The following is a 23,791-nucleotide window of genomic DNA, read 5'->3' on the forward strand; positions in this document are numbered from 1 at the left end:
TTTGGTTTTCCCGTGGCCACAAAAAAAACTGATTAAAATATATATGACTAGACTTGCATAAGGAGTGCAAGAAAAACTACAAAGACAAATAAAAAGTTCACCTTCAATTTGTGATACTACTTGCTTCAATTACAAGCACGAAACAATAAAAGTATATGTATCCGGCTAAGCAACAATTTCGAATTAAATTCCTCTCTATTTATAAATACAAAAATGTTACTCCCTCTGTCCCATAATAACTGAGCAATTTGAAAGGAAAAAAAAAAAGAAAAATAATTGAGTCATTTCACTTTTCAATACAATATTAAATATTTTTTTCCCTTTATAACTCTAATTACTACTATTTTCATCACTCCCAATTCAGTATATTTCACTTTGCATTTATGATAGTAAAGAATGCACCAATAATTAACAAAAACACTTAAAACCATCTCTCTCTCTCTCTCCCCTTCATTTATACATTTTTCTTGATATGTGTGAAATGAGCAAATGACTCAGTTAATCCAGAACGGAGGGAGTATATATCACGACAAGCTTTATCCGAGAGTGTTCAGTGTATTTACACTTTCTCTCTTCTGTTGACATTTATCTCTCCTCCATGCATTGTGCAAAATCAAATATTTTAATTTGTCAATCTGATATCCACAGCACTTTTGAAAGTTTTGGGAAGTAGATTGTCGTTGGGGAAAGCATGGTTCTTATAAATTTATTTATTTATTCAATTTAAAGAGATAAAAACACAAAGAAATAAAAAAAAAAAAATTAATGACAGTGAAATCTACTTAGTTATAGAAACTAATATCTATTTTTTATCCGTCTCTATGTAGACGACATCCTCCATTTATTTTGAGAAATAGAGATAATTCTTACTCAATAATTTGACTGCAATCAATTCATTCATTAAAAAAAAAATCTTTGCATTCAACTAAATTTTTTAAAAACATTAAAAAATAAAGAGAATATCATTCATAACAATCAAACATACGTTTTTATCTATGGGTCACGCCCCGGTTGAAACTTGAACTGATTATATAATATTTTGTTTAGACAATTGAAATGATTCTTTCCTAGAAAAAGAAAAGAAATTGAAATGATTCAAAACAAATACTAATAGTGCTAGTACATAATAATTGAACCTTACGGTAAATAAAAGTACATAATAATTGAGCCTTGGTGTCGTTTACCCTTTGGGAGACTTATAACATAGTGGGGCATGTATATGCAATTCAGGCAAAACATATATCCCCATATTGTTAGTACAATCTTAAGATGGTGAGATGAAATGAGTACTCATTATATATTGGAAATCCTTGCAAAATATTAGGTACATTACATATCATAGAGCACAGCTATCATGCAATATTGCACAATATCTCAGCACCATATTCCTCCATTTTCATTATTTTTTCTAAGCTAATATTATCATGTTCCCTTCTTAATTCCTTTCATCATCATCGAATATTGTCTCCTTCTAAAAAGTAAGAAAAAATCTTCAAAGCCGGCGATTTATTATAAATCATGCCTTTATAATGACATAAAATCCTAATTAAATGCTTAGGAAGGGATAGGGATTAGCGGTCTCAAGTTGCAATTACACATCCATTTTAAAGTTTAGTTAGAAATCTAGAGTTCAAATCTTAAAATGATATAGATCCTAAAACTTTTAAAAAGGAGCTTTGTCATCTATACATGGTCTTATTGGATTTTTATATTATCTAACTCATTTTTATAAAATTGGTTTACAAGGTAAAATTTATCCCTCTTTATAAACACATTTAAAATTTTGTCTTTATTTTATGTGGGACTTAAGTTATTTGGAATGACTTGAGGATTATGATAGCAAGTTTTATACTAAAATAGGAAAGGGATTAAATGTGTTAATCTATTTGATCTTTTGAAGGTATTGGATTGGTTTAAGGAGAAAGTGGGAGGCAGCAAAAGAATAGAATTAGGTTACATCGTGTGTCTTTGCAGCGTCATATGCGTGTTGTATATTAGTGTTATGGGTGGCCAATCACATTAGACAAATTGCATGAATGGAATTATGACACCAGCTTTGTATATTTAAAAACATGTCATTTAATTTGCTCATATTAATCATACTTTGAAAAACATTAATTAAACATTAATCTACTGTATGATATGTATCCATCCACTTTCAACTACTCTAAACTTAAGAAAACAAATAACTAGGAAATTGGCAACAGTAACCCCATTCCTTTTCTTGTCATTTTCGTGTTCATGTTCTTTTTGTTGTTGTAAAAAACCTTATCTATTACTCTCAAATCTCAATACGATTTGGTTATAAAACCACACATGGTCACGTTTTTTTGGTGCCCGTATATGGTCTATCTAGGTTCGCCTGTTTCTCGTATGGTTTTAATCTATTTAAAAGTGTTATATGTAGTCTAACTTTTGCTGATTAGTTAGCAAATTTTAGCCTCTCTTCGAATTTTCGGAATCTTCTTGTTATGAAGACATCTTTTAGAGAGCTTCAAAGACTCGTTTTTGATGATATTTTTGAAACATGCATTCCTATAAATGCTGTTTAGCCTTTTAATTTTTTCTTTTTTCTTTTCTTTTGAACCTTTGTCCCTCTTTTGTAAAAAAAAAAAAGTAGTCTAATTTAACATTTTTCATATTTATCACTATCCATTAATTCCTTTGTCTTATTTTTAAAATAAATTATCTCTAGTTAAATTGTCTCTATGTGCAACGTAGAATTCTAACCGTAACATAGTCAAATACTTATTTCGTATCTCATTACTATTTGGTCATTAACTAGAGGAGTGCTATGTCTAATCTTTCTAAGATCCACACTTTTATTGGGTGAAATTCATGTGTGTATCACACTTTGAAAATGGATCCCACATAAAGTAGTAAGACCCACATAAGTTTCACCCAATATAAAAGTGAGCGTTAGAGAGAGCCTTAGAAAGAGTGTTCCTAGCATTTCATTAACAATTAGCATCTTGGGTGCTAATCCATGCCTTTGGGTTTGTTTGATTTGAACTATTTCAGTTGAGCCATTGGTTACAACCTTACATAAGAGAATAAACATATGTTATCTAAGGGTAGAGGTAAGCATACCCGATTCCATAAGTGTCATTGGTTTTTCCTTCTTTATTCGTGAAAATTTGCTAGCAATATGGTAAAGAAGTCAAGTACTCCAATGAGAGATCCAAGAAATCCAAAGTTATGTTTTCCTCATTTCTTATTATATCTTGTATATTTATTTCAGACTAAACTAAGACTCAATCCTTACATTTGAAATCAATTCACAAAGCTAAGGTCCAACGAGATGCCAAAATACAACTGCAAATGACTTATATGACGAAGATTTGCGAAACTCTAAATGAGGCGCTCATAACCAATTTGATCCCTTCAAGTATTCAAACGTTCACTCGACCCTCGCGCCACAAGGGTGTAATCGACAAAACGCTCGTATTTATGTGACCATCCAGAAATCTATAAATAGAGTGGACCGTCATAACTTTCTTGGGAGACTTGCTGAACCTCAGGAAAGTCCAGTCCCATGACATCATCACTTCGCCTCGTTCCAAGACTCGTGCTTGGGGGGCTGTGGACCGTCATAATATTCCTAAAGGCTAAAGATCCTTTCATAAAGACCTGGGCGCCCTCCGTAAGGGCCTAGGCGCACTCCAGAAGGAAAATCCCTTCATAAAGACCTGGGCGCCCTCCGTAAGGGTCTGGGCGCCCCCCAGAATGGCCACAGGCCCAGGCGCGTCTTCCATGAGGATGCCGCCTCACTTAGTCTCTAGAACCCTCCAAAATCACCGAAAGTACGCCAATACCCCTGTTGCTTGGAAACCAAGCAACCAAAGCCCAAACCCATAAACAGGCTATAAATAACACTCTTGAGAGTAGTCTCAGGGGATCTAATCATCAGTCTAAAACCCTAATACACGATTCTTAGCCCTAGAATCCTTACCGTACTTTTCTGCAAGTACAGTTGGCGCCGTCTGTGGGAAGAGGTAAAACTAGCCTTGACCACGTTTCTAAATCGCAAATCGTGATTTGGGAAACCTAAAACCAGACCTCCGAATCGTAAGACCACCTTACGACTTGGAAACCCTTTTTTCTTTACAAACCTAAATCGCACCTCACGTACGATTTAGAGAAAAGCCTTTCATCATGGCGACAGCCGAAGAGTTAGAATCCATGCGAACCCAACTCGCTCAATTACAAGATCGCAACGACGCCTTACAGGCTTCGATGGAGAACATACAACAGAAACAACTAGAGGAAAAAGAGGAATCACACCACGGCGAGATGGACGATCCAGAGCCGCAGCCTCTGTCCGCCGAGATCTGGGGAGCGCCGGTTCCAGAGAACTTCAAACCACCCCATCTCTCCGTCTTCGACGGGAAGAGCGATCCTATGGAGCACGTTACAGCTTTCAACACTCGCATGTCCGTAGTCGGAGCCCCTGACTCCCTCAAGTGCAAACTACTGGCGGGTACTTTTTCTGAGGCCGCCTTACGATGGTACATGAACCTCCCTCGTTTCTCTGTCACCAGCTACCCGGACATGACAAGGAAACTCATCCAACAATTCTCTGCCAGTCGCCATCGCAAAGTGCCCGCAACCAGCCTTTTCAATGTTCGCCAAGGACACAATGAGTCCCTGCGAGACCATCTAGCGAGATTCAACGATACGACCATAAAAGTCATCAATCCCAACCAAGAAGTATTTGTGGGCGCCTTCCAGAACGGTTTGAAGGCAGGACAGTTCAATGAATCACTCGCTCAAAAGCCCGCTGATTCCATGGAAGAAATAATCGCAAGGGCAGATTGTTACATAAAGGGCGAAGAGAGCAACGCTGAGAAGAGGGCGAGAGACGCCAAGGAACGAACGTCCAATTCGGAGCGGCGACCTTATCAACCATCATCTAGTAGGGATCGCACTCCTTACCGAAGACCTAATTACAGGCCCTACCCGCGTCCGGAGGAATTCACCCCTCTCAACACGAAACCGGAGCGCATTTTGAGGGAAGTCTATGAAGCCAAATTGATCCCAGACCCGCCTCCGCCACGATACGAGGTCATGGGAAGGACAACAACAAATGGTGCAAGTACCACCGAATACGAGGACATGACACTGACTCATGCATACACCTACGACAAGAAATAGAGAAGCTGATACAGAACGGGAAATTAAGAGGATACGCTCAGGACAGGAAGGGCGAGAGCGAACACAAGATGGAAAGGAAAAAAGATGAGGGGAGCGAAGGAAAGAGACACACGCTCAACACCATTTCGGGCGGTTTCTCCGGTGGCGGAGAGTCCAATTCATCACGAAAGAAATACGTCAGGCAGGTGATGTTGTGCCAAGAATACGAAACCCCAAACTCTGGGCGTGAACCTGACATCTCTTTCACTGCCAGAGATTTCCAAGACGTCATAAAACACGACGACGACCCCATGGTCATTACTTTGCAAATATTCAAGTGGGATGTGAAGAGAGTATTGATCGACCCAGGAAGTTCGGCAGACATCCTATATTACGATACATTCGATCGAATGGGATTGGACCCGGAACTGCTACAACCTTTCAAGGGAACCCTGGCAGGTTTTACAGGCGAACAGGTACACGTAAGAGGTTACATCACACTCAAAACAACGTTCGGGAGCGGCTCTCATTCAAAAACCATCCGAGTAAGGTACCTCGTCGTGAACTCGCCGAGCTCTTACAACATTATCATTGGTCGCCCAGCCTTCAACCTTTTGGGGGGTTTCCTATCTACAAAGTTCTTGGTCATGAAGTATCCCCTGGATAACGGAAAGATCGGGACCATTCGAGGCGACCAGAAAACCGCCAGAGAATGCTACCACAATAGCCTGAGACTACAAAAGACAAGGAAGAAGTCTAGTAATGAAGAAACTCACGAGGTCAACATGATAGACCTCGATCCTAGAGAAGACTTCCAACAAGAACGCCTCGAGCCCATCGAAGACTTGAAGGAAGTATCCATTGGTCCAGAAGCACATCAGACAACTAAGATCGGCACGTCTCTAGACCAGAAGGAAGAGATCGCCCTCGTCGATTTACTACGAAAAAACCTGGATCTCTTTGCCTGGCACCCATCTGAAATGCCAGGAATGGACCCCGACATCGCCTGTCACCATTTGTCAGTTAAGCCTGGAGTGAAACCGGTAGTGCAACGGAAAAGGAAGATGGGCGAGGAAAGAAGGAAAGCCGTGGACGACGAAGTGCGGAAATTAGTAGACGCCCGCTTCATCAGCGAAATAAAATACCCAACATGGCTGGCCAATACCGTCCTGGTAAAGAAGGCGAACGGGAAGTGGAGGATGTGCGTGGATTACACGGATCTGAACTCAGCATGCCCAAAAGATCCTTACCCGCTCCCAAACATTGACCATCTGATTGACAGTGCCTCAGGCTACAACACCTTGAGCTTCATGGACGCCTACTCTGGTTACAACCAAATACGAATGGACCCTTTAGACGCCCCCAAAACAGCCTTCATGACTAACACCAAGAACTACCACTATGAAGTCATGTCTTTCGGTCTAAAAAACGCTGGAGCCACTTTCCAAAGGTCTATGGACACCGCTTTCACACACCAGATTGGACGCAACCTGGAAGTATACATCGACGATCTAGTAGCAAAAACAAAGGAGGGAGGAAGCCACACAGAAGATTTGGAAGAAATCTTAGGGCAAGTAAGGAAGTACCGGATACGATTAAACCCATCAAAGTGTTCTTTCGGAGTGCAGGCTGGGAAATTCCTAGGTTTTCTCTTAACAAGGCGAGGTATCGAAGCAAATCCAGATAAGTGTCAGGCGATCATCAACATGAGAAGCCCGTCCAACATAAAGGAAGTCCAACAGTTGACAGGAAGGCTGGCTGCCCTGTCCCGCTTCTTATCCTGCGCCGGCGACAAAGCTTTCTCCTTCTTCGCTTCAATTAGAAGGAAGGAAAAATTTGAGTGGACACCAGAGTGCGAGGATGCCTTTCAACAAATAAAAAAGTTTTTATCTAGCCCGCCAATCCTTCAGCGACCAAACCCAAACTCCATCCTCTTTCTATACTTGGCGATCTCCACAAATGCTATGAGTAAGGTATTGGTCGAAGACTCAGAAGAAGGAGAAAAGCCGATCTACTTCGTCAGCAGAGTGTTCAAAGGCGCCGAGCTGCGCTACCAGAAATTAGAGCGCCTGGCTCTAGCCGTAGTCGTCACAGCAAGGAAACTGCGTCCGTATTTCCAAAGTCACAGGATAGTCGTAAAAACAGACTATCCCATCAGACAAGTGCTCGGGAAACCGGACCTGGCAGGAAGGATGGTCGCCTGGTCCGTAGAACTATCAGAGTACGACATCCAGTTCGTACCAAGAGGAAGCATAAAGTCCCAAGTCCTAGCAGATTTCGTGGTAGAACTCACCTCCCCGTCCCCAGAGGAGGTCCCATTTGTATGGCTTTTATCTGTTGACGGTTCCTCCAACTTGAAAGGAAGTGGCGCGGGCGTTATCCTGGAAGGTCCCGACGATATTATCATAGAACAATCCCTCAGGTTCGAATTCAAAGCAAGCAACAATCAGGCAGAATACGAAGCTCTAGTCGCCGGCATGACATTGGCGCAGGAAATGGGGGCTGAGAACTTACGAGCAAAAAGTGATTCTCAGCTCATAACAAGCCAAATTACGGGCGAGTACCAGACGAAGGACCCTCAACTCACCAAATATCTGGGGAAGGTGCGAGCCCTAGCCAAAAGATTCGTTTTCTTTGAAGCTGTCTACGTGCCCCGAGAGCAGAACTCCAGAGCAGATATACTGGCAAAGCTCGCCAGCACCAAACGTCCGGGCAACAACAGAACCGTCATCCAAGAGGTAATCTCAGCGCCCAATACCAATGTTGAAACAGTTCACCACATCGTCGAAGAAGGTGTTGGCTGGATGGAGCCGCTACTCAGGTATCTAACTGGCTCTTTTACACCCAAGAACAAAGACGAAGAGCAGATAGTCAGAAAGAGGGCTTCAAAGTTCACTATCATCTCGGGTAAACTCTACAAGCGTGGTCGAACAAGCCCCCTGTTGCGTTGTCTAGCGGAGAGCGAGACCCACCTGGTGCTTCTTGAGGTTCATGAAGGCGTGTGCGGCAGCCACATAGGAGGGCGAGCTCTAGCTGCAAAGCTCCTCCGCGCAGGATATTACTGGCCCACTATGCTCCAAGACAGCTCAGACTTCGTCAAAAAGTGTGATAAATGCCAAAGATTCTCTGATAAAAAGCACGCCCCAGCAGTAGAACTTACCTCAGTATATTCCCCTTGGCCTTTCCATAAATGGGCGGTTGACATCGTAGGACCCTTTCCTCTCGCCCCGGGACAACTGAAGTTCCTCATAGTGGGAGTCGATTACTTTACTAAATGGATTGAAGCAGAAGCCGTCGCCAAAATAACAGCCGAGAGAGTCAAAAAGTTTTACTGGAAGAAAATCATCTGCCGTTTCGGTCTACCAAATTCATAGTATCTGACAATGGGACCCAATTCGCGAGCTCATCCGTGGTAGAATTCTGTAAACACCTAGGAATACAGACAAAGTTCGTCTCAGTAATACACCCGCAAGCTAATGGGCAGGCCGAGTCAGCCAACAAGGTCATCCTCAACGGCATCAAAAAGAAGTTGGAGGCCGCCAAGAGTCTCTGGGCAGAACAACTCCACGAGGTAAGGACATGGTCAATTAAATTTCTATTTTCAATTCAATTTCTTCACACTTCCAATACAATGTGCCACGCGTATAAACGTCGCCCCGGTCAAAATAAGCACAGGTACTATGGTCTTACCACACTACACCACACTCTTCGACAATGGAAACGCCTTTTACGATGGTTTACGGCACAGACGCCATGCTCCCAGTAGAAATTGATACCCCCACTTGGCGGAGAGATACCTTTTCTGAAGAAGGTATCAAGTCTTATATTTATGCGTCTAACTTTTTGTTTCGCAGGCAAACAGATTTCCTTTTCACAGTTTTACTTCTTGCAACCCCACCATATAAATTCATGGGTTATTTCTTTGAAAAGCTAATGAGACAGGTCTCGCTGTGAGCATGGATGTGATCGACGAGGTGAGAGAGCAAGCTCACATAAGAGAATTTGCCGCCAAACAAAGAGCAGCCCGCCGCTACAACTCAAAGGTGGCGCACAGAGAAATGAAAGAAGGCGACCTCGTGTTAAAGCAAGTGGTAGCCCCTACAAGGATAGGAAAATTGTTCCCCAATTGGGAAGGCCCGTATCGAGTTCGAGAGAAATGTTCCCATGGAGCTTACAAGTTGGAAGAACTGAGCGGAGAAGCTATCCCCCGCACTTGGAATATAGCTAATCTACGCCACTATTACAGTTGATTTTTTACTTTTCCTTTCTTTTTTCGTAGTTTGTCATCTTTTGAATAAGGCTGGCCTAAAGATCGCCATTATGACTCATGATCCCTTTGAATAAATTAAATAAACAGAGGGTTAGGGTAGCACTCTTTTCCCCTGCAAGGGCAGGGGTTTTTAACGAGGCACCCTCTCCTTTTTTCCAAATGTTACTAGTTCCTACTGTTGCATGAAATGTTATTGTCAAAAATTTATATGCAGGCTCGCCAGTTCCGTCAACCCTGGAAGGGCTCTGACGTAGATAATTAACTTCAACCCTGTAAGGGCTCTGATGCTCGCCCAAAACGCCAACCCTGTAAGGGCTCTGGCGGGGTTCGACTGAAAGTTCCGTCAACCCTGGAAGGTCTCTGACGTAGATAATTAACTTCAACCCTGTAAGGGCTCTGATGCTCGCCCAAAACGCCAACCCTGTAAGGGCTCTGGCGGGGTTCGACTGAAAGTTCCGTCAACCCTAGAAGGGCTCTGACGTAGATAATTAACTTCAACCCTGTAAGGGCTCTGATGCTCGCCCAAAACGCCAACCCTGTAAGGGCTCTGGCGGGGTTCGACTGAAAGTTCCGTCAACCCTGGAAGGGCTCTGACGTAGATAATTAACTTCAACCCTGTAAGGGCTCTGATGCTCGCCCAAAACGCCAACCCTGTAAGGGCTCTGGCGGGGTTCGACTGAAAGTTCCGTCAACCCTGGAAGGGCTCTGACGTAGATAATTAACTTCAACCCTGTAAGGGCTCTGGCGGGGTTCGACTGAAAGTTCCGTCAACCCTGGAAGGGCTCTGACGTAGATAATTAACTTCAACCCTGTAAGGGCTCTGATGCTCGCCCAAAACGCCAACCCTGTAAGGGCTCTGGCGGGGTTCGACTGAAAGTTCCGTCAACCCTGGAAGGGCTCTGACGTAGATAATTACATCAATACTGGAAAGACTTCGATAGTCGCCCAAAATAAGGGCTCGCATAACTATGATCAATGTAACGATTAACCTTAGAGAGGTTCTAAGTAAATTTGACAATCACGAAACCTCGAAAAAGCTAGGACGCATTCACACAACATAAAAACAATAAAGTAAAAACAAACGGCAAGCTCATACAAGTGCGACAATGTGATCAAAATGCATCATAAATTAAAAACCAAAGAGATTCGTACAAAATCCAAAAGAAAAGCCAACATTAAAATTGTTCACAAGGGCGCTGTAGTAAGTCGCCATAATTTAAAGTTGCAAAAAGGAAAAACACAAAAACAATCAGGACTAGCAGGAATCACTCATCGTCAACAAACTCGCCATCAACGATCACCTTAAAAGGATCAAGCTCTTCCAGTTTGGCCTCAGGATTGAAGAAAAGCGCCTGCTCCTTAGCGCGCCTAAAGCCATCATTAAAATAAATCGCAAGAGCTCGCCTCCCTTCATCCACGGCCGCCTCCGACTTCTCTAAGGCGGATTTAGCCTCATCCCTCGCCGCCTCTGCGGCCTCTTTGGCTTTCTTCATCTCTTCCAGAGCATCTTCGGCGGCCTTCTTGTCCCTCAGCGCCTCCTTCAGGCGGCCATCTAGTCCAGTGGACTTGTGTTTCCACTTCTCAACGTCCTCAGCAGCGTCCTTATATTTTTTCTCCACTAGATCCTGCTTAACCTCCAGACAATGGGTCAGCAACATAGTCCTCAAAGCAGCAGTACCAATATCAGCAACCAAGTCACTACACTTGGCCTTCACCCCAGCTTCGACATCAACCTTTGCAAAAGGCACTTGTTCTTTCATGTACCTGCAGGGCACCGGACGTTAACGCCGTAATGAGTCAATTCTCAGAAAAATGAAGAAAATCGACTAGAAGACGACCAAAAGGAAAAAGCATACCGGCGAATGTCGAACTCGGAGTGCCAGAAGGACTCCATAACCTCATCGTTCAGCGACGTCCCACCGACTTCCTTCCCAGACGGAGGGCGACCTCCAACACCCTTGGCACCTCGTGACATCCTCGCCTTCTTCGATGACGGAGATTCGACAGCAACAACATTCTGAGCCACACCAGTGCTCTCCAGATCATCCACCTCTATAACCCCAGCCTCGCCCTTTCCGGAAGGCTCTTTGCGTTTCAGCTTCCTTAAGGAGACACCCGCCGGGCTGCTGGACACATAGCCATCCGGGTTCTTGTTCTTCTCGACCTCGGCGAGATACTTCCTCATCTCTGCTCCAGTAAGGGGCAACATCTCCTCTGAAAAGAAAATCAAATACAACCAGTGAGTAAAAACATATGATCAATCTTTGAACGTAGCCCAACATAAGGAATTAAGAGAACACTCACGTAAATAAGCATTCAGACGAACCATGTCGCCCTCCCTGTTTAACAGCTCATGAATATTAAGTAAAGGGGCCTCCTGCAAAAAATCCACGAGAGCACGCTCATAGGGCGACATGGCCTCACGAGCGTATCCTTTCACAGCCAAAGGAGTGCTAGTCCACCTAAGCGGAAACTTAGGTACTCCATTCACCAACACAGAAGAGGTAGAACATTCCGGTGCACCCTGTACCCTAACAAACGTATCTCGCCACTCTTTCTTAAAGTTACATGCATAAGTAGGAAAAAGCCTTTTTCCAGAGTGGGCCGAAATGGAGATCCACGTACCCTTGTTAACATCTTTTGTCCCATAGAAGTGGAAGAACACGCCCACCGAAGGCTCGAAACCCAGGGACTTGCACAGAACCTCGAAGGCGCGCATAAAAGCCCAACTGTTAGGGCGTATTTGAGTGGGCGCCACGTTGAGGAGCCTCAAGACATCCATCTCAAAGGGCGTGAAAGGAATTTTCACGCCAAACTCCTCCAAAAACGCGGTATAGACGAAGTAGGACTCGTCACCCTCTCCCATCATCTCTTGGTCACACGCGCGCTCGTCAGGATCGCAGGACAACAAAACCACGTCCTCCTCCCTTTCAGTCGCAGAAATGTTAAACTTACTCCTGAAGTTGTCAAGAGCAGAAACGTCAACGAACAAAGACTCTTCCAACCTTACCTCCTCGGCAAATGAGGCCATTTCTGTTGACCTAAAAGCGTTTTCCTCTCCAGCCAACTCTAAAGGAGCCTGAAACGGACGAATCTCCTGGCACTCGTCCTCCTTACGATTCGGCCCTGAAGTGGCAGACAAAAACACACAATCACTATCGCTACCCGAATTGGCGCTAGATTCACTAGATAAATCGCTAAACAACTCCTCCCCGAATAAACCATCATAATAAGTATCCCAGTTTATTATCCCGTCGGGACCTGTGGCATGTTTCAAGCATTCCTTCCTCAAACGGTTTTTCTCAACTGGATCAATGGGTCGAATCAACCTCCCTCTCTCATCACACTCCCTAATCAACACCATACCTAAAATCCGAGCTCTCACGAAACGCAACAAATAAAGAAAAGTTTGAGAAGGGTTAAGGAATTGGAGAATACCTGTGAGTGAAGGATAGAAAGATCTGTTGAAGCCGCTTAAGTCCGAAGAGAGTTAGAAGCAGGAAGCTCGATCACCGTAAACGAAGCAAAGAAATGAAAAACAAGTGAAAAGCCAAACACGTCCTTTAAAAGGTAAGATCGCCTCGGGAAGCGTGTCTGGAACGATTGAGTGGAACAACGCCCTGGGATCCTGACACGTGGTGATCATCGGGGACGAGGAGAATACGAAACGTTCAGAAGGCGAGCTAGCGTTGATCGCCCCACAGAGAGCCTCGCCGAAACTCCAAGCAAGCCCCTACGCGTAAATCAGTGAGCGCCCACAACGGGCGTCCGCCCAAAGCTAACATCAGACGTACTCATCACTTCGCCTTGTTCCAAGACTCGTGCTTGGGGGGCTGTGGACCGTCATAACTTTCTTGGGAGACTTGCTGAACCTCAGGAAAGTCCAGTCCCATGACATCATCACTTCGCCTCGTTCCAAGACTCGTGCTTGGGGGGCTGTGGACCGTCATAATATTCCTAAAGGCTAAAGATCCTTTCATAAAGACCTGGGCGCCCTCCGTAAGGGCCTAGGCGCACTCCAGAAGGAAAATCCCTTCATAAAGACCTGGGCGCCCTCCGTAAGGGTCTGGGCGCCCCCCAGAATGGCCACAGGCCCAGGCGCGTCTTCCATGAGGATGCCGCCTCACTTAGTCTCTAGAACCCTCCAAAATCACCGAAAGTACGCCAATACCCCTGTTGCTTGGAAACCAAGCAACCAAAGCCCAAACCCATAAACAGGCTATAAATAACACTCTTGAGAGTAGTCTCAGGGGATCTAATCATCAGTCTAAAACCCTAATACACGATTCTTAGCCCTAGAATCCTTACCGTACTTTTCTGCAAGTACATAGAGCAACCCACTTTAAAACCGGGTACATATTCCCATTTCGAGAAAAACATCAAAACACATCGAGATCTCATTAACTTTAACGTTGAAGTATCTTTGCAGGTACATTACTCCGCACTAGTGAGGAGCCACCGTCAACTTCATAGCACCCGCTCCAGACGTCTCTTCAGATCATGTTCAAGATCACTATCAATATTTTAGATAACTCAATCTTTAAACGAAATTATGAAGAAAAAAACACGTAAATAACTGAGATATTTTGTTTCAAAAAACCAATACATTACAAACAATTCAATGTGTTTTTTTAAGATTTTTTTTCTTCAAAATATTAGTTATTCACTACATATTTTGTTTAGACAAATTCAAAATTTAAATTTACCGATACATACTTAATTCGATAAATATAAATAAATATTTAGAAAATGATTAAGGATAAAATTAGATTTTCATTATACTTGTAGTTGTAAGGTGTACCAAGTAAAGTGAGGGGTACAAAGTAAAACTTCAATCACAGGTTTGTGTTCATTTCCATTCCTACAATCACAGGTTTGAATTCACAGTATTCCCTCTCAAATCTGTTCAGTAGAATCGTCCTGTTTGTGAAAATGCCAAACAGAAACCCCACTGTCGTTTACCCACCTGGCACCCCACGAAGATCACCGAGACTCATCCTCCTCCATGAAAACAACAACCCCACCACCCCAAAACCCAAATCTTCAACCATATCAAGACCCAAAACCGTTAGGGTAAGAAAATCACCCAATTTGAGCGATCAAGTTCCGTCGCTTAGACGGTCTCCTAGATTCTCCAAGAAAAATGATGTTAAAGTGAGTGAATTTGGTTCCTGTGATTCGATGAGAAAAACAGGTCGTGAAGGAAAAGAGAAGAAAAGTAGCGGGGGAGTTGTGGTTGAAGGTGGTAGAAAAAGGAGAAGAAAGCACGGTGGTGATGGAATTGAGGAAGGGAGGAAGAAAGAAGAGATTGAAGGTGGAGTAGAAGGGAAAAGGAAACGCGATGGTGGTGGTGAAATAGTGGAAGAGTTGAGGAAGGAAGAAGTTGAATGTGGTGTGAAAAGGAAGAGAAAGCGCGGTGGTGGTGAAGTTGCACAAGGGTGGACTAAGGAACAAGAATTGGCTTTGAGAACAGCTTATTTTACTGCAAAACCTAGTCCTCATTTCTGGAAGAACGTTTCGAAACTGGTATGACCTATCTTTCTCTGTATGTAAGATTGCAATTTTAGAAGAATAATTGATTTCAAGCAAAAGCAAAGTTAATTATTCATGTATGAATATTTGATTGAATTATGTGTTTAAACGAGGAAGAAATAGAAAAATTATATGAGAAACTGTGAAGAAGATTAATGGGTTGGATAGAGATGTGATATGTGACATAATATTATGGCTTCATTTGATCCATGTAGTAGACAGTATTTAGTGTTATAAGGTTTGGTTGTTGTTGTTGTTGTTGATGTGTTCAATGACTTCAGTAAGCTAAATTTGTTTGGTATACTAATACTACGAAATTCGTCAAGTATCAGCAAGGTTCAACACTATTAGTAAATAGCTGGATAATGTGTCCTAGGTTTAAACTAGTTAGTAGTGTGTATGTCTAGAAAGGTCTTCTCAGGAGAGTCAAAACACAGGTGATGCCTTAATCTCAGCGCAGATTAGTCTGCGATTGTGAGATTTGAAATTTCTGGGTGATTAACCATTTGCTCAAAATTAATCACTCAAAGATGACGATTTTGGTTTATCACGGCCTTATCTTATGCCTTTGTTTTGTTGTTGTTTTTCAATGTTAAAAACAAAGACATTTGCCTGAAATGCCATGTGAAAACAGTGCAACCGCTGCGATGCTGCACACAATGATAAAGAAGGCATTGCAGCATGGCTTGCAGTGGTAGAGTCGCACGCAGTGTGGTTGCTTTAGAACTGTTGAATCTAATTATAGTGTTTAATCCAATGGTTTTATAGAAGGCATTGCATCAGGGCTTGCAGAGGTAGACACATACATTGCGGTCATTGTAGAACTGTTGAATCCATGAAAAAATATTTGTAGTTGTAGAAGAATTGATCTTAAGTAAAAACAAAGTTGATTATTCATGTATGACTGTTGTATAGAATTACTTGTCCAAATTAATGAGGAAGACCTAGAAAAACTATATGAGAAAATATTAAGAAAAACCTAGTGATTAATGAGTTTGATAGAGATTTAATATATAACAGATCGTTTATGGCTTTGTTTAATTCTTGTAGTTGACCCTACTTAGTGGGATAAAACTTGGTTGTTGCTGTTGATGTGTCTAAATGACCTCAGTAAGCTAAATTTGTTCGGCATACTATGAAACCCGTCAAGGGCAGCAAAGTTCAACACAATTGGTAAATAGCTGGATCGTGTGTCCTAGGTTCAAACTAGTTAGCGTGTATAGAAAGGCCATGTCCGGAGAGTCAGAGCGGATTAGTCTCCAATTGTGAGATTTGAAACTTCTGGGTGATTCACCATTTGCCCGAAAGATTCACTCAAAGACGATAAGTTTGGTTTATCACTACCTTATCTTATGCCTTTGTTTTGTTGTTCTTTAAATGTTAAAAAAACAAATATATTGCTTGAAATGTCACTTGAAAACAGTGCAGCCGCTGCGATGTGGCACACAATGATAGAGAAGGCATTGTAGTGGGCTTACAGCGGTAGAGCCGCAGACAGTGCGGTCTCTATAGAACTGTTGGATCTAGTTATAGTGTTTAATCCAATAGTTTTATAGAGGCTGCACAATGTCCCGTATGGTAACTGTTGGATCTCGACGTTTGGGATGTTAACCGTTTCCAACATGGTGTTGTTATTGAAAAGTTCTATGTGTTTATTTCCTAAAGGTAACTGTTAAATATAAATTATGAAATCTTTCATGTTTATCGAATATCGGTTTTGGAATAGCTTATTTATGATATGATACTAGAGTTTCCATGACCACGTGATCTATCTAGGTGAGCATTTGAATTATTCTGGGGTCAAGCTTGCAATTGCATGAGGGGACATATTAGATATTAAACCATTCAGACATCTTTATGAAATCACAGAATCACTTTTACTTTTCGGATAACTAGTTAATGATTGTTATTTGTAACCATCACAAAGAAAAATGTAATAAAATTATAATTTCTTGATGGTTAATTGATTGCCATATAAGTGCATATGTGCTTATTTGCTCCGGTCATTGAAATTGCTGTACAAAATCTGTTGCAGGTACCTGGGAAGTCTAAACAAGATTGCTTCGATAGAGTTCACCACGACTTCCACACACCACCTCAATGTCAGCCTCGATCAAGGGCAAAGGCAATTAACTCATCACCCCTTCATCAATTCTCAATATCTCCAAGTAAACTGCTCATACCCACTGGAAAGAAGGTTGGCAAATCAAATATTCTAAAACCAAAGAGCATTGTTACTCAGAAGTCTATTGAGAATCTATTACAGTGCCATCTTAAAGTTGATCAAAATCATAAAGGGGACATATTTTCTGTTCTTGAACCCAACTTTGATTTTTCTACTAATGCTATTCTGCCTAGTCAAGAACTTTGTACTCCAAAGCAACAAAAGGAAAATCAAGGGTTCCTACAAATTTGCAATGAAAGATCATCATCATCTTCAATTCATAAGAAGTCTCTTTCTAGATTTAGTGGCTCATCAGGTGTTAAAGATCTTGCTAGTCCACCTGTGCTAAAGCAAGTAAAAAACAAGGTGCAGCATGAAAAATATGGCAATCAATTAAGATTTAGGGACCTTAGGAGAAGAGCAGCATCTTCAAGGGCAAAAAAATCTGTAGCTGGAGAAGGAAAAGGCATTCAAAAAACAGATGTTGTTAAAGCAGCAAAAGTTGCATTGGTTTCTGAAGCTAGAGATGCTATCAATAAATTTCAGCAATCCCAAATCAATTTCATGGGCGACACTTGTTGTTCTGATGAGGACAATGACGATGACACTGGAGCTGAAGATGAAACTCCATAGGCTTTTCTCGAGCTAATTGACTGAAACTTGTTGAATAATTGCATGTATAGTTTCTTTTAAAGTTTTAGACATTGTAGGTTAGTCAAAATCTAGTTTTTCAAAAATCCCAAGTTTTGTAGATGTAGCATTTACTTGTAGTAGTTAATAAATAGAAGCAATTCGCTTTTTTCTTTCTCCAAACTTCTATTGTTATATGGCAATGATAATTTTTCAGATGTACATTTAGGTTGGGCTATAGAGCAATGATAATTCATAATTGTCTTGTATCCGTCTAGGTACTTAGCTTGAAATATACAAAGATCACAGTAGGTAATATTTACTCACTGCTAGTTTTGGAACATATTTTGGAGGTTCATCTAAATAGAATGCCATTTTTTTTAGAGGCATCCTTGTCACTTTGGCTTGTGTGCAATCTACTTAATTTTTTCCTTCATGATTACATGTATTCCTTTAAAGGCATACAATCAAACTTTAAATCTTGTCTTAAAGAAAACAAAGTTTGTGTTTGCTAATAAGTCTTGAGGAATTTCACCATAAAACAAAAAAAAGATTTTTGGAATTTATTATTTTTGTATGTTGTAGATCAAATGTTTGTTCTCTGAACAACATATTTGATCAGTATAACACATAAAATGATATTTTTTGTTTAGTATTGAATACTTAGGTCATTACCTAATATCCTTCAATATAACAGAAGATTGAATTGGATTAGAACCTATAATTTTGGATAAAATATACTCACCGCTAAACCATTAGGCTGTAACAATGTGGAATTTTTCTATTTTCTAAGATGAGGGCATAACACTACTTTAAACTATTTGATATTTCATGTCTTTATCAAATAACTTCAATACTTATAACGAATTACATCATCAGTCTCATTTTGTCACTTAAATAATTTTTCTATATCTCAATAATTGTAACTTTAGAATATATGCAACATTTTTTTCTTCCACTAATATACCTTTATTTATTGAATTCCACTCCACCTAACTATACTAATTTTACCATTAAAATCAACTTAACGCATCATTTCTTTAAGAATCGCACACAACTCTAAAACGACTATTAAAATGAGACGGAATGAGTAATAAATGAAATAACTCTAATCAAAGTTACTCTGAATAACTTGGATTATTGAAGATCAGGTCAATGATTCATTTTATAGTAATTGTACATTGGAACGTTGGATTAATGGCTCTCAATTTGCCCAATTCTTGAGGTTAGTCCGGTTGGTTTCCGACAACTATGATACATGGCATGGGTGTTGGGTAACCTATGACATAAGAATGTGATTGGCTGAATGAATATAACAAAGCATACGTATGCCCACTTTTTACCATACATCATGATAATTGTTCTTTAGGCTAAGTGTTGCCCCCCTGAAACCCCTCCTTTTCTACTGAAAACTAGCATTTGATAGTGTATTTTCACTTCTTTCTTTGAAGATGCCTACAAGAAGTTATTTTTCAACATATTATTTTGTCACTTGGTGCTTAAAGAGCAACCATCATACATTATCGCTTTGGTTGCTCAATAGACACCTCCATTTTATTTTCGATCGTGTCATAACTTCAGATCGTTTTTTCTTTTCAGCAAATGAACAATTTTGAGATGTCTATTGAACGACCATCCATCATCGCCCATTATTTCAAGGTTGGGGCCGGCCCACATTTGCCATAACTTGTGGGCCGGCCCACAACCTTGACTGACCCCAGCTTCTAGCCCGTTTCACAATGGCTTGGTATTTTTGGCTACTGTTCCCTGCCTGCTTGTCCTCTGTTATCAAGTATCAATCCCCCACATGATAAATAATACTCTGATTCAAGGTTAATGAGTTTGTGTTAAAATGAATCATTTAAGATAATTTGAATTCAAATTCCGGTTAAAACAGTTCTGAATCAGATTTACTTACCTCTCCACGAAATATTTATTACAATTTTTCATAGAACTTATTATTATTTATAACAATTTTTATAGAACTTACTATTGAGAGAAAAGTATAAAAAATTGAAATGAAATAAAAATGATTATGAAAGAATTGTTACATAGTATATTAAGAGTTATATGATCAATTACACCAATTAATTCTTAACTAATCTAACTAATACTCCCTCTATCCCTGTATGTAAATACCCATTTGACTAAAAATTTGTACCTAAATGTAAATCCCTTTTCAAATTCCTAGATGCATTTATTATTTTTTTCCTAAACATACCCCTAATTAATACTACTAACTAATCTTGAAATATGAAAAGTCAAATTTAATACACATAAAAACAAAGGACAATTTGGTAATATTAGCACATAAATTAGACACATTAATTACACTAACAACTTTTCTTAAGAAATGTGAAAAAAACAAATGGAGTTTACATATAGGGACGGAGGGAGTACTATGTACGAACTTTTACATCTTTGATAACTTTAAAATATAAAAACTCATTCTTCAAGAAATCGAAAGGTTATGAAAAATAAAACCACAGTTAATCTCTTGCCATCTAATAAATCAATTATGCCAAAAGTTCAAGTTATTAAATAAAAGGACAGGAATTGTTTTATACTTTTATATAACCTAAAGTTCTAAAAACTTTTTTTTGACAGGTCATATAAACATATTCCTTATATTCTTCTATCTTATAAACTATCTTGAATAGTGGGGACCTGTATCCATTTCATGTCTTTTACCTTGTCTATAATATACATGCATATCTTGAATATCCCGTTCTATACATGCAGTCATTGATGTGAACAAAAACCTTATATATTAACATTTTTTAACAGCATATCTTGATCTCTGTACTAAAACGGTTTGATATTCAGTTTTTTAATTAGGAACAACTATATTTGGATCTTAGAATCACTTTTGCCACTACCAAAATTGAATTCAAATACACAATTACTACTCAAAATGCTACCAGTGTGTCTTTGATTTGATGTTTATTACAACCACTCTTAAGTAACAAATTGTTGCTTGTGTAATTCATGCTATCAGATTCACAGACATAACCTAGGATTATTAATGAGTGTGTTGTACATACCTTAAAACTACGTGAGTCAACTAATGTAAAATTTGTAAATGTGCTCTACATGGTTGGTAATTGGTGTTCACATTGCAAAGTTACTAGTTGTAGCTTTTGCCTCAACGTGAGGTTTAGTCGCGGAATCTTATATTTTGGTAATCAATGAAATCACGACAACAACCCACGTTGAGTGTGTGTAGCTACAATTACCAGCTTCACAATTTTTCACCGTTAAAAGAACATTAAACGTGCGGCAGCGGTGACCCACTGAATTATCAAACATAGGCTAAATCTTTAGAATCACTTTTGGATTTTCCTAAAAGTGAATCCAAACATGCAACTAACATTCTATATGATGTTTCAAAGGGGCTATCCAAACTTGCAATTATTGAAAAACCATAGAGGAACAAGTAGAGTTACATTTTATGCAATTTTTTTACCAACCTTTTAAAATTGTGTCATTCACTCTTTGTAGCCACTGCAACTTGATACAAAGGACACATAATCATATGTTTAATGTCCCAAAAAAGAAATTTTAAAGCATATGCATATTCAGGAATCTATTAAAATCACTTTGAATCCACGTGGATTTTTGGCAACAACTTTCCATTATCAATGCACTACTAAAAAGGTGGAATTTTATCACAATGGGAAAGTGAAGCTAGCTCTAAAATACCCTAGTGTATGTTAAATACAGGGTAAAGCACTAAAAGTGATTGCATAAACCAAAGCTAACTTATTTGGAATCTCATTAGAACTTTTTAACATGCTAATTCCTTGAATTATTGATATTGAAGAGGAAAACTTTGCCTTTTTTTCATCATCTGCAAATTGTTATGCCAGCTTTCCATTATTTTCCTAGAGACACCTCCCACCATAACCTGCATTCCTGAATAGTGATTGCTTTATCTCTTCAGGGTTCATACAATTTCTCTGACCATCTACCTAAACACATGGGAATAATATGTTAAAAGAAGTATGAACATGTTTTATTTTAACCATGCAAACAATTATTGAGGCGAATAGTCTTTTTTTTGGTTCTGCGGTCACAAAAATTGATCTTGAATTAATTGATTCAAGAAAATTGTTTCCGACTAAAATTGAATTGAATGTAATAAATTCCTGGCGAAAAATTAATTATAGAGAAAAAAAAAACGCTAAATTCTAACTTCAAATTAGAATCATTTTGAAGACAAAAGCAATTCTACTCGCAAACATCCAAACTTTTCATGATCAGTTATAACCCTTAAAGCTCAAAGGCGTAGTTTTTAGTAAAATGACGGCGACACAATGTAATTCTGCCAAATTCGCTATCAATCCGAACATGCAGTAATACAATTTACTAACCTCTGAGCAAGATGCTTGCAATGAAAAATCATTGAAACTGCTTATAACACACTGGTGAATCTCAAGGCCTAATGCTTCTAATGTGTTCACTGTTGACAGTAACAATCCTGGCTTTGTGGCACAGCAGATGCTGATTCTTGTGTCCTGGTCTCCCCTCTCAACATCAAACTGAAAAAGAAAAAGAAAACATTCCATTCATTACATTTATTCATAAACTTGGTCTAAGATTATGCATTAAGTGTTCAAGGAACTAAACCATACCTTAGGGGAATTTCTTACCATTACTTCATTTGGCTTTAACTCCTTAGAAATTCCTAAAAGGTTTATCTGATTTGTTCCTTCTTCCTCCATTTCTTCTTGTAACTTACTAATCCTTTCTAGAAGCTCTTTCATGTAATCAATTGTATCTCCTAGAATTGATGTCCTGTCCATCTTACAAAATTTACATTTTCTTGTTAGTTCAAATGAATTTATATCAAAATCAAATACCAAATACAAGTGCTAGTCAATGATAATAATAAGAATAAGCTAAAAAACACAAACATTTGTACCAAAATTAGAACACACACTATGAGCACTTACATTAACACCAGACACAACACTGATACTCGACACTGATAATAATTTGACAAAAAAGAATAACTGAACATAAATACATATATCGGTGTCGTGTCGAACATCAGACATATATATCTTCAATCTGAAGTGTAAGAGCGAGACAACATAAACATAGACACAAACATACATACACATTATATATATTGAATCACCTTGCTGATCTTAGGGACAATTGACCTAAGCATGGAAAGCCTGTCATTCAAACGCTTTCTTCTCCTTCTTTCAGCCATAAGATTCTTTGAAGGCTGTCCTTCAACCCTTTTGGATTTGGCTTTTTTCTCACCACACAGACCCATGTTAAAAACTGGAGTTTCACTAACTTGTTCCTCAACTTTGCAGCTGATTTTACTCTCTTGAAACCTCTTGTTCTCACTTCCAACAAAACCAAACTCTTCCATACTTTCCTGTTGTGGTAAAACTGGTGCTGAATCATCAAACTCAGGAACTGAGAATCCATCAAGATAAGGGTATGATAATGATGATGCATCAGTTCCATAAGGACATTCAAATCTATGGTCTAATGGTGTTGAGAATGAAGCAAATGAAGGGTTTAAAGATGGATTGATGAGAAGATTTTCATCAAATGAGTCAAAGGTCCAACCATTAGGGAGTAGTAACTCATTCAAACCAGTGGATAAAGTATTCCATGTGTCTTTTCTTGGAGCTAGTAGCTCCTCAAGAAAACCAAGTTGAGAAAGTTCCATTTTTCTTTCTCTTTTCCCACTTTTGTGAACTATGAATAAACTAAAGAAAAACCAAACAGAAAAGTCTTAACAATGGAATGAAGTTGAACAAAATGGGAGGAGTTTCAAGTTTGGTTAAATAATGCTATGATAAGTAACTATATGTACTAAATATATATTGTGTACCAATGCTCACTCTAACACCTACTTTCTAACACTATCTCTCTTACTCAATGAAATATATGTGGGTACCACTATTTTTTTTTTGTATTTGACTCGCTAGCAGTTAAGAATTTTCCGCATTCACGCAGTCGATATATTGATAGTCATTCTATCAAGTCGGACAATTCAATTTCATACTCAATATTTTTTTTTGAAGGATTTCATA

The 23,791-nt window shown here is 39.7% G+C and overlaps 3 protein-coding genes across 6 annotated transcripts; 2 read left to right on the forward strand and 1 right to left on the reverse strand.

Annotated features, from left to right (window-relative positions):
• The first annotated feature begins 8,847 nt into the window (after window positions 1-8,847).
• Window positions 8,848-9,383, forward strand: LOC146920807 (uncharacterized). Its single transcript, XM_085711205.1, has 2 exons — window positions 8,848-8,944; window positions 9,076-9,383. Exons 1-2 carry the CDS (start codon window positions 8,848-8,850, stop codon window positions 9,381-9,383), a joined length of 405 nt encoding a protein of 134 aa, XP_085567331.1.
• Window positions 9,384-14,209: 4,826 nt separating this feature from the next.
• LOC146920808 (uncharacterized) lies at window positions 14,210-17,998 on the forward strand. The gene is made up of 2 exons (XM_085714247.1): window positions 14,210-14,929; window positions 16,971-17,998. The coding sequence occupies exons 1-2, from the start codon at window positions 14,336-14,338 to the stop codon at window positions 17,730-17,732; spliced, it is 1,356 nt and encodes a 451-aa protein (XP_085570373.1). The 5' UTR covers window positions 14,210-14,335; the 3' UTR covers window positions 17,733-17,998.
• A 3,276-nt stretch (window positions 17,999-21,274) lies between these two features.
• Window positions 21,275-23,540, reverse strand: LOC146920809 (transcription factor bHLH93-like). Of its 4 annotated transcripts, none has more exons than XM_085714256.1 (4): window positions 22,873-23,540; window positions 22,382-22,534; window positions 22,103-22,270; window positions 21,275-21,696 (listed from the first exon to the last, which is right to left on the reverse strand). In XM_085714256.1, exons 1-4 carry the CDS (start codon window positions 23,422-23,424, stop codon window positions 21,676-21,678), a joined length of 894 nt encoding a protein of 297 aa, XP_085570382.1. In that variant the 5' UTR covers window positions 23,425-23,540; the 3' UTR covers window positions 21,275-21,675. The 4 variants fall into 4 exon arrangements, with proteins under 4 accessions (XP_085570382.1, XP_085570380.1, XP_085570381.1 ...); XM_085714254.1 differs by having other exon boundaries at window positions 21,275-21,700; XM_085714255.1 differs by having other exon boundaries at window positions 22,364-22,534.
• Between the last annotated feature and the right edge of the window lie 251 nt (window positions 23,541-23,791).

Source organism: Medicago sativa, chromosome 5 (assembly GCF_051527215.1).
Source record: "Medicago sativa cultivar Bolivia chromosome 5, Bolivia_mono, whole genome shotgun sequence".
Classification (NCBI taxonomy): domain Eukaryota; kingdom Viridiplantae; phylum Streptophyta; class Magnoliopsida; order Fabales; family Fabaceae; genus Medicago; species Medicago sativa.

What these genes read in the sequence shown, in the direction of transcription:
- LOC146920809 (XM_085714253.1), bottom strand. Translation starts at nt 23,424, where the DNA reads ATGGAACTTTCTCAACTTGGTTTTCTTGAGGAGCTACTAGCTCCAAGA. An exon ending in TTGTCCCTAAGATCAGCAAG is followed by an intron (nt 22,535 to 22,872) that starts GTGATTCAATAT and finishes AAATTTTGTAAG; the next exon opens with ATGGACAGGACATCAATTCT. An exon ending in TGCAAGCATCTTGCTCAGAG is followed by an intron (nt 21,701 to 22,102) that starts GTTAGTAAATTG and finishes CCATGTGTTTAG; the next exon opens with GTAGATGGTCAGAGAAATTG.
- LOC146920807 (XM_085711205.1), top strand. Translation starts at nt 8,848, where the DNA reads ATGGAAACGCCTTTTACGATGGTTTACGGCACAGACGCCATGCTCCCA. An exon ending in AGATACCTTTTCTGAAGAAG is followed by an intron (nt 8,945 to 9,075) that starts GTATCAAGTCTT and finishes CTAATGAGACAG; the next exon opens with GTCTCGCTGTGAGCATGGAT.
- LOC146920808 (XM_085714247.1), top strand. Translation starts at nt 14,336, where the DNA reads ATGCCAAACAGAAACCCCACTGTCGTTTACCCACCTGGCACCCCACGA. An exon ending in GGAAGAACGTTTCGAAACTG is followed by an intron (nt 14,930 to 16,970) that starts GTATGACCTATC and finishes AATCTGTTGCAG; the next exon opens with GTACCTGGGAAGTCTAAACA.